Source organism: Polypterus senegalus, chromosome 15 (assembly GCF_016835505.1).
Source record: "Polypterus senegalus isolate Bchr_013 chromosome 15, ASM1683550v1, whole genome shotgun sequence".
Lineage (NCBI taxonomy): Eukaryota > Metazoa > Chordata > Cladistia > Polypteriformes > Polypteridae > Polypterus > Polypterus senegalus.
The window spans coordinates 115,082,569-115,095,688 of record NC_053168.1 but is presented as its reverse complement, the minus strand read 5'-3'; the positions used below and the strand labels follow the sequence as shown (position 1 = coordinate 115,095,688).

General features: G+C 35.6%; 1 protein-coding gene across 5 annotated transcripts in view; it reads left to right on the top strand.

Moving 5' to 3' along the window:
- setd2 (SET domain containing 2, histone lysine methyltransferase) overlaps positions 1–13,120 on the top strand; it is a 124,451-nt gene that overhangs the window by 74,817 nt on the left and 36,514 nt on the right. For all 5 annotated transcript variants that reach the window (XM_039737113.1, XM_039737115.1, XM_039737114.1 and 2 more), the window contains exons 8-12: positions 700–777; positions 3,667–3,764; positions 5,724–5,850; positions 7,612–7,746; positions 10,300–10,428. In XM_039737113.1, coding sequence (XP_039593047.1) covers positions 700–777; positions 3,667–3,764; positions 5,724–5,850; positions 7,612–7,746; positions 10,300–10,428 — 567 coding nt within the window. The remainder of the gene's footprint in view (positions 1–699; positions 778–3,666; positions 3,765–5,723; positions 5,851–7,611; positions 7,747–10,299; positions 10,429–13,120) is intronic.

Here is a 13,120-nt window from a genome sequence, read left to right as displayed (position 1 = left end):
CTAAGATCAAAATAGTGGGTCATGGAGGGTCCAATAAAAAGTTTACTCTTTGGTGCCTTAATGTCTCCCTTTCCTCTCCAGTTCAGTGTCCTGTAGTTCATTTGTTCAAGGTTGGTTAGCTTAAGGTAGAATTAACAGTAACTAAAAATATGTTATGGTATATACTTCGTTACAATAAAACATTGCTGCAATATTTTAAACTTTTTTTTTTGACTAGAAGAGGATTTTCTGTCAATTTTAATGTATTAATATATGCTTGCTGATGTAGCCTTATATATCAAAGTTGTGCTTTAGAATATATATTACTTTAACTCTTTTTTTTAAGTAATAATTAATAATCCTTAATAAATTATGTATTAGTTTTATTCTTATAAAAATCATTATCTAAGGAAAGTTAATAGTTGAGGGAACAATAAAGAATTGAATAAACTATAAGAATGTCATAGTAAAAGTTTGAATACTGACAAAATACTTTATCAAAACAATGATAATTAATGCAAAATAAATATGTGATGAACATCAAAGAAAAAAAATAATATTAAGAGCTTTATAAAATATCATTACATTGCTGAAAAGTTTAAGTTCCCACTTAATTCTTTTAGTTTTTTGCAAACAAGATTATTATGTCTGCTAATTGACTTCCAAAAATATCAGTTAATGCTACTGTATCACTTACTTGTGCTCTGTGTTCAATATCAGATAATTGATGCTACTTTGAAGGGTAACTGCTCAAGATTCATGAACCATAGCTGTGAGCCCAACTGTGAGACGCAGAAGGTGAGTCTGAAAAAAATGTTAGTCAATGAAATGCATAAATCTTACTTGCTTTGAATTCTACAGTTGCAGAATGGCTAACCTTATTGAATATTGTTTTAGCACAAGGTGAAAACAAACTAGTACCCTTCATTTAGAAATTGAGTAGAATGTTTAATTAGAGCAGGCATGAAAATAAAAAACAAGGTAACATATACTATACTATGACAATATTCAGCTTGTCAGATAATGGTCAGTTATGGCATTTTCTTATCAATGGGATATTTATTGTTTAATTTTGTTTCAGGATTTTTCTTAAAATTACTTTTATATCATTACCTAACAAAATAACTAAAATCAATATACCACAATGTTTATAGGTTGGATTTTTATGTACTTCTCACATGTGTGTAAGGTTGGCTTTGACATTTTAAGTCAATTAAAACCAAATAAAGACAAAAGTGTAGTTATAACTTTTCAATTAATATCTTTATTGCCATATGTGAAGCTGACTTTTTGTAACTCTTTCTTGCTTGCTATCTATTTAATATTCAGTCTAATTTGTAGCAGGTAAGTTCAGGTCAGAATAATTTGTGTTGCTTTTTACTTCTTAAACTTGGTTCATTTCTTGTATTACTATAATTATAGCTATAGCCATAGCTTGAATGCTACAAGGTTTAGTTAATGCAATAAAGTTAACATGACCAAGTATTCACCTAGCATTTACTGTACAAATTTATTTTTAATGGCAAGATGCAAAAATTTCAAATCACTGTTAACTGTGTTAGTTTGAAAAGAATGTATGATGATGCATTCTTAAATTTCTGGAACAATTTATGTTTACGCTTTATTTAGTGATGGATTATGTTAAACCTGATGAAAATCAAAAGCTTGCTGAAATTAGACCTTACAGGCTAACTGTAACCAACAGGTTAAGATGGGGCATTTATCAGAAACTTCTGCCAGTGACTTAACTAATTTTTCATATTCAAAGGTTGTGTGTGTGTTTTTTTTTTTTTAAACAAACAGCAAGGATTGTAAGCACATACTAGAGTGGGTCTTCTAATGGAATGCTTTAGCCTAAGATAAGCATGTATTAAAATATCAAATGCTACTATTTTAGGAGCGGGGATAGTTTTTCTTTTCTAGCGTAATAGAACAAGCGAATGATATAGAAAATGTGGGTTTGAAGAATGTTGCTTGTTTTAAGCATGTTACTTGAAAAAAATCTAGTGTTACCTAACCTTAAGCGTTTAAGTGTCATCAAAATCATTTTCAAAATGAAGAACAGAAATCAGATTTACATGATCACTGAAACATTTGGCAATAAAATTAGACTGATTTCTGAACATAATTCACATTGCATTCTTTTTATTTGTTAACATAAATTTTTATGTAATTGAAATATTTAGAATTTTTAATTTCATAGCTATATGGCACATTCTAGATAAATGATTATCCCTCCGTTTTCTTTTTATATAGCTTAAATATTGTGCACTGTTTCAATATTAACATGTAGCTTTTTTCAGAAATAATAGCAAGCAAAAACACAAGATTAACTGGATATCACTGCTGCTAGTTATGTTTTTGTTATTTAAAAAGGTCAGAAGTTATTTTCCAGTAAGTACTACATCAAGAAGCACTGTCACTGTCATCTTTAAGACAACTGTAGAAAAAAAAGTATATATATTGCTATAACTGAACTCTATTGATAAGCTGTCCAGATAATGAACTTAATAAAATGATGCACATATACTGTATACTGTAGAAGTTGCAAATTAATAATTTTCATAAAGTAGAGAGCAGAACCTTGGGTTTGAACAAACACTCAACCAGCCATTAGATTCTGTCTAATATTGCAATCTGGCATATATTTAAAACAGTTATAAAACTATAGATGCCGATGTTTTAATTCTAGCTATCTTTTCAATGTTAAGTTTACACAAAAAACAAAGGGCATATATGTAGTGGACAGTTAGGCATTCTGGATTAAACACAACTAATGGAGTTAATGTAAAATCATATGCAGCTAAATCAGCATATCTGTTTTAAATGGCCAAACACACAGTGATCATCACATATCAGTTCCCTTCAATGTATAAAATAAAATAAAAAAAAATGAAAGACTGATACCTTTTATGTAGTATGCACGGTACTACATAACTACTACGTGTCTTTAAGCGTAATCTAGTGATGCTTTCAAAAATTTAATCCTAATTGCTGCCTGAATTGTTCTCTATTTAAAAGCTGATTACAGAAAAAGAGAGCAAAAAACAAAGTATGTGAATGCCTTAAAGGCTTTCCTTAATAGTAATGTGTTCATTTGAATGGGGTATATTAATCATCTAATATTCATCTAACCTGTTAATTGCCCAGGAGCAATCATACAGAGCTAAGCTACATCATACTGTACAGGTTCCTATTTCTATTTCCATTGCAGGACCTTTTAAAATGTTTTGTTATATGATGTAGGAAAGAATATCTAATAATATCATATAAGAACCGCTTAAGTAAACCTTTTCATATCGCTTACTCTCTTGTCAAAGTATTACTGTGGTTTAATTGTGATGTGGTAGAAAATCTAGTAACTGTTTTAGGGCTTAAACAGATGAGTGAGCACAATCACCTGTTAGTCAAGATTTGGTAAGTTATGCTTCTGCTCAGTGCAGCAGCTACAAGCCAGACAAGTGAGCATGCATGAGTTGAGTTGATGTCTACACCTTCATGTTGGGGTTACCATATGCATAAAGCAGTTCTGATTCCAAACATGTCTTATAAACTGTACCCATATCAATGAATTATCACTGAGAACATACTTGAGGATTAAAGGATGATGGTATATTTGTTTCTCTCTTTCTTTTTTTTTTTTTCTCTTTTCTGTTTATGCATTTTGCTTATCTGGACTTATTTTAGTGGACCGTAAATGGACAACTTCGTGTGGGATTCTTCACTACAAAATTAGTTCCTGCTGGTGCAGAGCTTACTTTTGACTATCAGTTCCAGAGATATGGGTGAGCATTTGACAGTCTCTGTTTAGCTTGATTACTGCATTTTTTTAAGTGTATTATAATTTTTGGCTTTCCTCCTACAAGTAATTCATTGTGGGGGGAGGCGGGATGAGATGTTACAGAAAAAGATAAAAGATGTTGGAGATTTGAAGTAGTTTTTCATGGGAAGAAAAGAATCATCTTTTCACCATTGCATGAATTGTCTATAGTGGTTATTTTCACATCAGCTATTAACTTCATATACATATTTACTTTACACATTCAGGAATAGAATTTTCTAACTTGTATATCTGCCTAAGACAGAATGCATGTGTACTTGCAGTCTTTCTTTTGAAAGGTTTTCTTCTAATTTAAGTAAAGACCATTCTAATCTCTAGCTTATTGTCTATCTTTGAATTTCAGTATTTTTCAGAAAACTGTAGAAGGAATTTGTAAAGTGTTTGTGTGCGTTTTGCGTGTATACTATATACACGGGGGTACTCAAAAATAACCTGAATTGAAAAAAAAATTTTTTAAAAATTTTTACTTACTGAAACTTCTCCTTCAAAGTACTCTCCATGTGAATGAATGCACTTGTCCTAACGGTTTTCCCACTTTTGGAATTGCTGAAGAGGAATGTTATCCAGTGCCTGCAGCGATTTTTTTCTTTCATTTCCTCCACGGTACAAAAACACCTTTGTTTGAGTTTATTTTTCATATGCGGGTTCAAGAAAAAGTCATGTGGAGCAAGATAAAGCAAGTAGGGAAGGTGGCAAAAAACTCCATGACACACAAGTCAATTCAGTAATCTCTTCAATAATCTGACAATTATCTTTGTAAACATTTTCAATATTTTCATCATTCTTAGTTGTGGAAGGTCGGCTAGATCTTGGTTGGTCTTCCAGTGACATTTGCCCTCGTTTGAAACGCGAAAACCACTCATAGACCTGTGCTTTACTTGAAAGCTTCTCAACTGCAGGGTCCAGACAGTTTGTCTCCTTGCCAATGAAGAAAAAATGGGCAGTATCAGAAAAATATTATAAAGGAGGGTTTATGTTTTTTGTTTTACTTTGCATTGTAAAAAACTGAAGCTTTTTCAACAGAACATAGTTAAAATCACAGGACTAAACCAAAAGGAGTAAATATCTGAGTGTCCTTTAATGTCTTCGAACATTTCTTAAAAGGTTTCTATTAGACTGTATTTATTAAATTTCTTTAAAATAAACAAATTGAAAGTTTTGAATGACAACATAAAAGGTAAATATGAAAATGGTTGCATATTTCATTAAAAGCAGGATTTAATAAGAATGAAATCTTGCAGCTCTTCTGGATAGAGTTTAAGCAATTTTGGTCTGAAAGAATGAAGACAAATTAATATCCACATTACATACCATGTCTGTTTTATAGTTTATACTGTCACTTTGACTTCTTCTGTGTCTGATATTGTATAATTCTAAATTACACTCTCAGTAGACACCCACAATAAAAGTAATTGAACTTAGAATAATTTCAAGACGGGAGTTTTATGTCAAAACATTTTGTTAAACAACTGACTTTCAGTGCCTTGTTTTTATTTACAGTGGTGGTTGGTGTGGCCTTCAAACAAAGCTATAAATAAAGAGAATAAATTAATGTCTTACAATAAAAATGAAATGAAAGCATTCACAAATCTTAAATTCACATCTTGCATATTTAATGCTGAGATAATGCTATGCCAATGTGTAATATTGCTTGAAGCTGCACTTTTGCTTGTGTGAAATGGGCTACGTAACAGCTTTTAACAAGACCACACTAAATGCAAAACTTGCTATGATCTTAGAGTTATGGAAAAAGGGGAAACAGTATGTAATCTAGAAACGGCAGACAAATGTGAGTTTTCCCTCCTTATTTTGAATAATGCAAAAGAAATAAAAGGATTAGTGCAAGGAAAATTCTTTTAATTTTGTAATCATTCTCATCATACCTGATATGTTATGTATATAGGAAGGAGGCCCAGAAATGTTTATGTGGAGCTCCAAGCTGTCGTGGTTTCCTGGGTGGAGAAAATCGAGTCAGTATTCGAGCTGCAGGAGGGAAGATGAAGAAGGAACGGTCCCGTAAAAAAGATTCCGTAAGTTGGCTTTAATTGCTTAAAATCTATTAATGTTTCTGATTCAACCAATTTCTTTTCAATTTAGGAAGCATATTTTTAGTTTAATTAAAAAGGCCTTACATAAAATGTTTATTAAATATAAATGAATTAAAGAAATAAAATTTCCATTTTAATGGCTGAATTGTAATTTATTCTTTTAATTGACAGGAATTAAGCTGACTTGATTATAAGTTTATTTAAAATAGATCAGAATAAACTCTACTTTGGTCTGTATTTTCAGTGCTCTGTGATATTTATAGAAGGTACAAATAAGTGTGTGAGCAGTCCTGGCAGATCCAGAAGACCATAGCATTTAGACAGTTGTCAAACATCTAACATGTTATTAATAAACTGTAACTTGTTTCATATCATTGAAGGTATCCAGTATAAAATTTCACAAGATTTAAATCTATAGCAGCTACATCTTCAAAAGTATGTCCCCATTTACTTAAGACATGCATGAATAAATTAGCAGACAAATCATTGAATATTTCATTAATACCTGATATGCATCTTTGTATTTTTACCCCTACTCACCCCTAGTTCCCATACTGTTACAACTGTTTGTTTCATTCTTTACCATCCTGGTGGTGCACTTGCTCTATCTGAGCACCTCTCCTCCATCATCTTCATCTTTCAGCTTCCCCCATTAGGGGTGACCACAGTCGATCATCATTTTCTGTATCTTCTTGTCCATCTTGCTCTGTTACACCAATCACCTGCATGTCCTCTCTCACCACATCCATAAATCTCCTCTTAGGCCTTCCTCCTTTCCTCTTACCAGGTAGCTCCATCCTTAACATCCTTCTCCCAATATACCAAGCATCTGTCTTCTGCACATGTCCAAACTAACACAATTTCGTCTCTCTGACTGCCTCCCAACTGTCCAACCTGAGCCGACCCTCTAATGTACTCTTTTCTAATTCTGTACATCCTTTTCACACTCAATGCAAATCTTAACATCTTTTAACTCTGACACTTCCAGCTCTGTCTCCTTGTTTTTGGTCAGTGCCACCTTCTCCAACCCATATAACAATAGACCTCCCTTTCACTCGTTCTGGTACCCATCTGTCACAAATCACTCTTGACACTCATCCTTACCCACTTCACCCTGCCTTCACTCTTTTCACCTCTAAAACACTGTTCCTTTAGGATAACCCTTTCCTCATTTCTCCTCCCATCCATACCATGGTAGAACAATTTGAACCCCCCTCCGATACACCTGGCCTTACACCCTTTCTATCTAGTATCTTGCACACACAACCTTCCTTTTCTCCATTATATCAGCTAACTGTCTCCCTTTACTAATCATACTGCCAGCATTCAAAATTCCTACCCTCACTTCCACTCTCTTTACCTTCCTTTTGTCCCCGTCTTTAGACATGAAACTCCTTCTCTTTCTTTCTTCTTTGGCTAACAGTAGCCCAATTTCTGCCAGCATCCTGTTGGCCAACAGTACTGGTGGCGGCCGTTGTTAACCTAAGCCTCAACCGATCTGGTATTGACATATGAATTGTTGTCCAAATATTGATCTATCAAAATTTTGCACCGGATGCCCTTCCTGACGTAATCCTCACCATTTATCTGGGCTTGTGACAAACACACAGGTTTGTACATCCCCTGTGGCTGGATTGAGCACCTGTCCTCTATACAGCTAGAAATGTTTTACTTTTGTACGTACGTACGTACGTATGTATGTATGTATTACTTTTAGCTTAGCAGCTGTATTTTCTGTACTAGGTGGACGAGGAGCTGGAAGCTCTGCTGGAGAATGGAGATGGTCTCTCAGATGAAAAGCAAGTTCTTTCTCTTTGTCGGCTCATGGTGCGAGTGGAAACAATGGAACAGAAACTTACATGCTTCAAGCTTATTCAGGTACATGACAATAATTAATTTGCTAACTGTCCAAATACATTTTGAGGTACTATGGGCAATTCCATTTTAATTAAAAAAAATTTCAAATAAGTTTTTGCATCACACTTTTTGATAACTAGGCATATAAATTACATTAAAATAGAGCGAGGTTATCGTGTCATTTAAATTTTTATTTTTATTTTTTATTTTTTTGTAAGTTCAGAGCCCTGTAGCTCCTAAACCCCTTTAATACAACACAAAATTTGTTTGAAAGTATATTTATTTCCCTTCTTCCACATGCCTTAGTTGAGGCTTGAAAACTTCTTTTTAACACACTTGAACATTTTTGGGGTGATTATCTCATAAAGGGGACCAAGTAACAGGCTAAAAATGCAGTCTGCAAGATGAACTTTGAATCTTTAAAAATATGTGTAGACTTAAAGGGAAACTAAGATTTGACCATAACATTAAAAAAATACAGTTTGAGCTTCCCAATGAGTTATAGCTGAGTCATAACCCTTTGACATGAAAAAAGTTACGGCTCATAAGAAACATTCTCAAAAGTATTCTGACCCCTTTCTATACACTTTTGTATAACTAGCCTTTTTTGTAATAACTTAGCCATTTTTGCCCATTGATGTACACTCGGTAATCAATAATTACAAAGTGAAAACATATGCATGAAAAATCAAAAACTAAAGTATATCCTTTATATAAGGTCAACCCTTCATTCACTACTTTGTAGAACCCACTTTGACAGCAATTATAGGTTTAAGTCCTCGTGAATATGTCTCTAAAAGCTTTGCATACTTTCATGTGTGCAGTTTGTCTCATTCTTCCTTGCAGATCATGTTGAGCTTTGTTAGGTTGAAAGGGAAGTGTCTGTAAACTTCTACCTTCTGGTCTCTCCACAAATTTCAATGGAGTTTAAGTCTGGACTTTGGGTGTACCACTCAAGAACAGCTAAAAGTTTGTCCCAGAGAAACTCCAAAATTTTCTTGGCTTTATGCTTTGGGTCGTTGTCATGTTGAAAGGTGAACTCTTGCCCCAGCCTGAGGTTGCATGCACTATGGAGCAAGTTTTCTTCAAGGACCCTTCTATATTTGGCTGCATTCACCCTTCCTTCAACTGTTAAGAAGTACTTCCCTTGCATGTTACTGCTGCCACTGTGCACCGTAGGTATGGTAATAGACAGATGATGAGCAGTGCCTGGTCTTCGTCAGTTATAGTGGTTGGAGTTCTACCCAAACAATTTTGCTCATGCCCTCCGAATTCTTTAAATGTTGTTGAGCAAACTCTAAACAGAGTTAGCCACTCTACCAAAATGCAGCTGAGGTGGTTATTCTTCTGATAGGTTCTACCATCTCAACAGTGGAATGCTGAAGCTCTGCTAGTTTGAGCATTGTGTTCTTGGTTATCTCCATGATCAAAGGCTCTTCTTGCCAGGTTACTCAGTTTGCCTTTTGAAGAAGGAACTGTAAAACTTGCTTTTTTAACTGTAAAGCACCCTCTCCCAACCTGCAAGATCAAAAAGATAGCTGCTTCAAAACCTACAACCAAAAAAAAAGGTCAATCATTTAAAAAAAGAATTGTTAAATCTTTAGCTCTCGATTTACCAGTCAATCTACCTTCCTACCCTCACCTATGGTCACGAACTAGATTGTGTATACAAGCATCAGAAATTAACTTCCTTTGCAAGGTGTCTAGGATCAGCGTTAGAGACAGAGCAAGAAGTGTAGACATTCAGGAGGAGCTCAAAATAGAGCTGCTGCTTTTCTATTGAAAGGAGGAAGTTGTTCTGGTGGTATCTGATTAGAATGCCTCCTGCCTGTCTCCCTTTGGAGATATTTTGTTCATGTCCAACTGGAAAGAGACCATGGGGGTAGATCTAGGACATGCTGGAGAGACTATATCCCCTAGCTGGCCTGTGAATGCCTTCTTATCCCGCTGGAGGAGGAGGTGAAAAAGAGACGTGTGGGCATCTTTGCTTATACTACTGCATCTGTGACTTGAGCCAGACAAGTGGTTGAAAATGGATTAAATAGATTTTTCTTAAATGCTTGATAGTACGTAAGATGATATATTATGAAATATTTATGAACTTGATTCAATAAGAGACTTTGTAGACTTGGATTGGAGAAGTTCGTAAGACATCACAAGATGTTTAAACAGAATTAACTGCGTGTGTGTGTGAACTGAAGACATTAGTACTGTATTATTGACTAATAAAATTAATTTTGTTTAGTATCTATCCATCCCAAGTCTTTAAGGATGCATATTTTTTGACATTTAAAAATAATTTGATATGCATTCTAGATTACAATTTTAGCTTTTTTTTTTATTAGGGAATTATAAATAATGCAAATATTGGTTTGAGTAATGGTTTCCAAAATATATGTGATATATATACAATATTTCATTTTTGTTTCTTTGTGGCTAAACGAGAATCAGTTTTATGACACCACATAAACCTTATTCATTAGCAGGTACATCCTGTGTATCTTACATTTTCCAAAGCATTCTTTAGTTTACAACTAATTAATTAAGTATCTTTTCCTATGATTATTTTTGTAGAACACCACAAATCCAACATGCCTCAAGCTGTTCCTAGATCATCATGGCCTCTCTCTTCTCTGGATTTTCATGGTGGAACTGGGTGAAGGAAAGGGTATATCAAGCAATACACGCAAACTGCAGCTGGAGGTGAGTTATATAAATAGGATCATTTATGTCTTTGAGCTCAAAATGTATACAAGATTTTTATTTCTGGCATATATGCATGATATGCTGAACCTAAAAAACTACTAATAGAGCATATCATATTCTTGATGCTGACATACTATTGTATCATATGGTGCACCATTTACACTCCCAACTAAGCTCTTAATAAAATCAATTTGCAAGACTTTTACATGGATTTTAATTATGCTATGACATGCACACACACACAAAAAAAAATGCTACTCTTGGTCACTAGGTCGGTGTTATGTAAACTGTAGGCCGCAACGAAAATTTGGTTTTTAATATAGTGTGCCTTGGTTGTGTTGTATGCTAAATGTATTTTCAGTGATCATATACAACTCATTTTGTGTTTGCCGCTTTGGCATATATTGAATCAACAGTAAATACACTCACCTAAAGGATTATTAGGAACACAATACTAATAAGGTGTTTGACCCCCTTTCGCCTTCAGAACTGCCTTAATTCTACGTGGCATTGATTCAACAAGGTGCTGAAAGCATTCTTTAGAAATGTTGGCCCATATTGATAGGATAGCATCTTGCAGTTGATGGAGATTTGTGAGATGCACATCCAGGGCACGAAGCTCCCGTTCCACCACATCCCAAAGATGCTCTATTGGGTTGAGATCTGGTGACTGTGGGGGCCATTTTAGTACAGTGAACTCATTGTCATGTTCAAGAAACCAATTTGAAATTATTCAAGCTTTGTGACATGGTGCATTATCCTGCTGGAAGTAGCCATCAGAGGATGGGTACATGGTGGTCATGAAGGGATGGACATGGTCAGAAACAATGCTCAGGTAGCCCGTGGCATTTAAACAATGCCCAATTGGCACTAAGGGGCCTAAAGTGTGCCAAGAAAACATCCCCCACACCATTACACCACCACCACCAGCCTGCACAGTGGTAACAAGGCATGATGGATCCATGTTCTCATTCTGTTTACGCCAAATTCTGACTCTACCATTTGAATGTCTCAACAGAAATCGAGACTCATCAGACCAGGCAACATTTTTCCAGTCTTCAACTGTCCAATTTTGGTGAGCTCGTGCAAATTGTAGCCTCTTTTTCCTATTTGTAGTGGAGATGAGTGGTACCCGGTGGGGTCTTCTGCTGTTGTAGCCCATCCGCCTCAAGGTTGTGCGTGTTGTGGCTTCACAAATGCTTTGCTGCATACCTCGGTTGTAACGAGTGGTTATTTCAGTCAAAGTTGCTCTTCTATCAGCTTGAATCAGTCGGCCCATTCTCCTCTGACCTCTAGCATCAACAAGGCATTTTCACCCACAGGACTGCCGCATACTGGATGTTTTTCCCTTTTCACACCATTCTTTGTAAACCCTAGAAATGGTTGTGCGTGAAAATCCCAGTAACTGAGCAGATTGTGAAATACTAAGACCGGCCCGTGAGTGTATGTGATAGAGGTGTAAAGAAGATTTTGCACCAACTTTAATGTGCCCCTCAGCAAGGAACTATTCCTTCTGGTTATAATATTTTCGAAGTGGTTCAGTAAATTTCCATCAACTGGAAATGTTAATAACATGTATGTTTAGACCACCAAGAACTGTAAAAAACACAAAAACTATGAAAAGTTTGAGACAAGCTGTAGATGTTTAGCACGGTCAGTGTCAGTTAGTAGAGTTCAAACAATTCAAGCTGACTGTTTGGCAAATTATTTACCAAGATTTGTTCTGTCACCTGTGTTTGTATGTGTGTGTGTGTGTGTGTGTGTGTGTGTGTTGTGACAGTGAGGCTCTTCTCCACCTCTCCAACCCTCAGGTAAGACTCCGGACACTGGATAAAAGTCCAAGGCTTTTTTATTAATTAACAATAATACTCATAGATTAAAAAACAACACAATAATATTCTCTCTCCTCCTCGCCCAGACACTTCGCCCCTCTACCTCCCAGCTCAGCTCACTGTCTGGGTTTTTCCAGAGTCCTTTTATACACCCTGATCTGGAGGTGTTCCTGCCCAACCAGTCCACAGTTCCTTATTCCTTCCGGGTCAGGGTAAACAGTCCTTTTCTTCAACCCGGGAGCACGTTGTTTCTTCCTGTCACGTGACCGTCACGTACTCCTGGGTTATAGGGCACATATGAGCCCACGAGCCCTCCTACAGCGACTCCCAGCGGCCCCCAAGGTATCCAGCAGGGCTGTGTATAAACTCTACAAGGTCCATGATGCCCTGCTGGAACTCGGGGCACGATCCTGCTGTCGGGAGAGCTCCTCCTGGCGGCCTGGGGGTGAGGACCGGAGTAAGAAGCCGGCAGTCCTCCACAGTGTGTATATATACAGTATATATAATATGTGTGTGTATATATATATATATATATATATATATATATATATATATATATATATATATATATATATATATATATATATATGTGTGTGTGTGTGTATATATGTAATGAGATTCTGTATTTGTTACTATAGTGCTTTCTTTAACTTGCGCCCAGGCGTTTGAAATCATTTCAATAGCTTCTGTCACATTGATTTTAATCTCCTTCTGTCTACAAGTTATGCTGACAAAAATTTTTCTCAGCATTTCCTTGCGATAATACACTTTCAGGGTGCGAATTATGCCCAGATCCAATGGCTGGAGCACTGCTGTGCAATAGGGTGGGATGAATTCAAAGTGAACATTATCTAAAT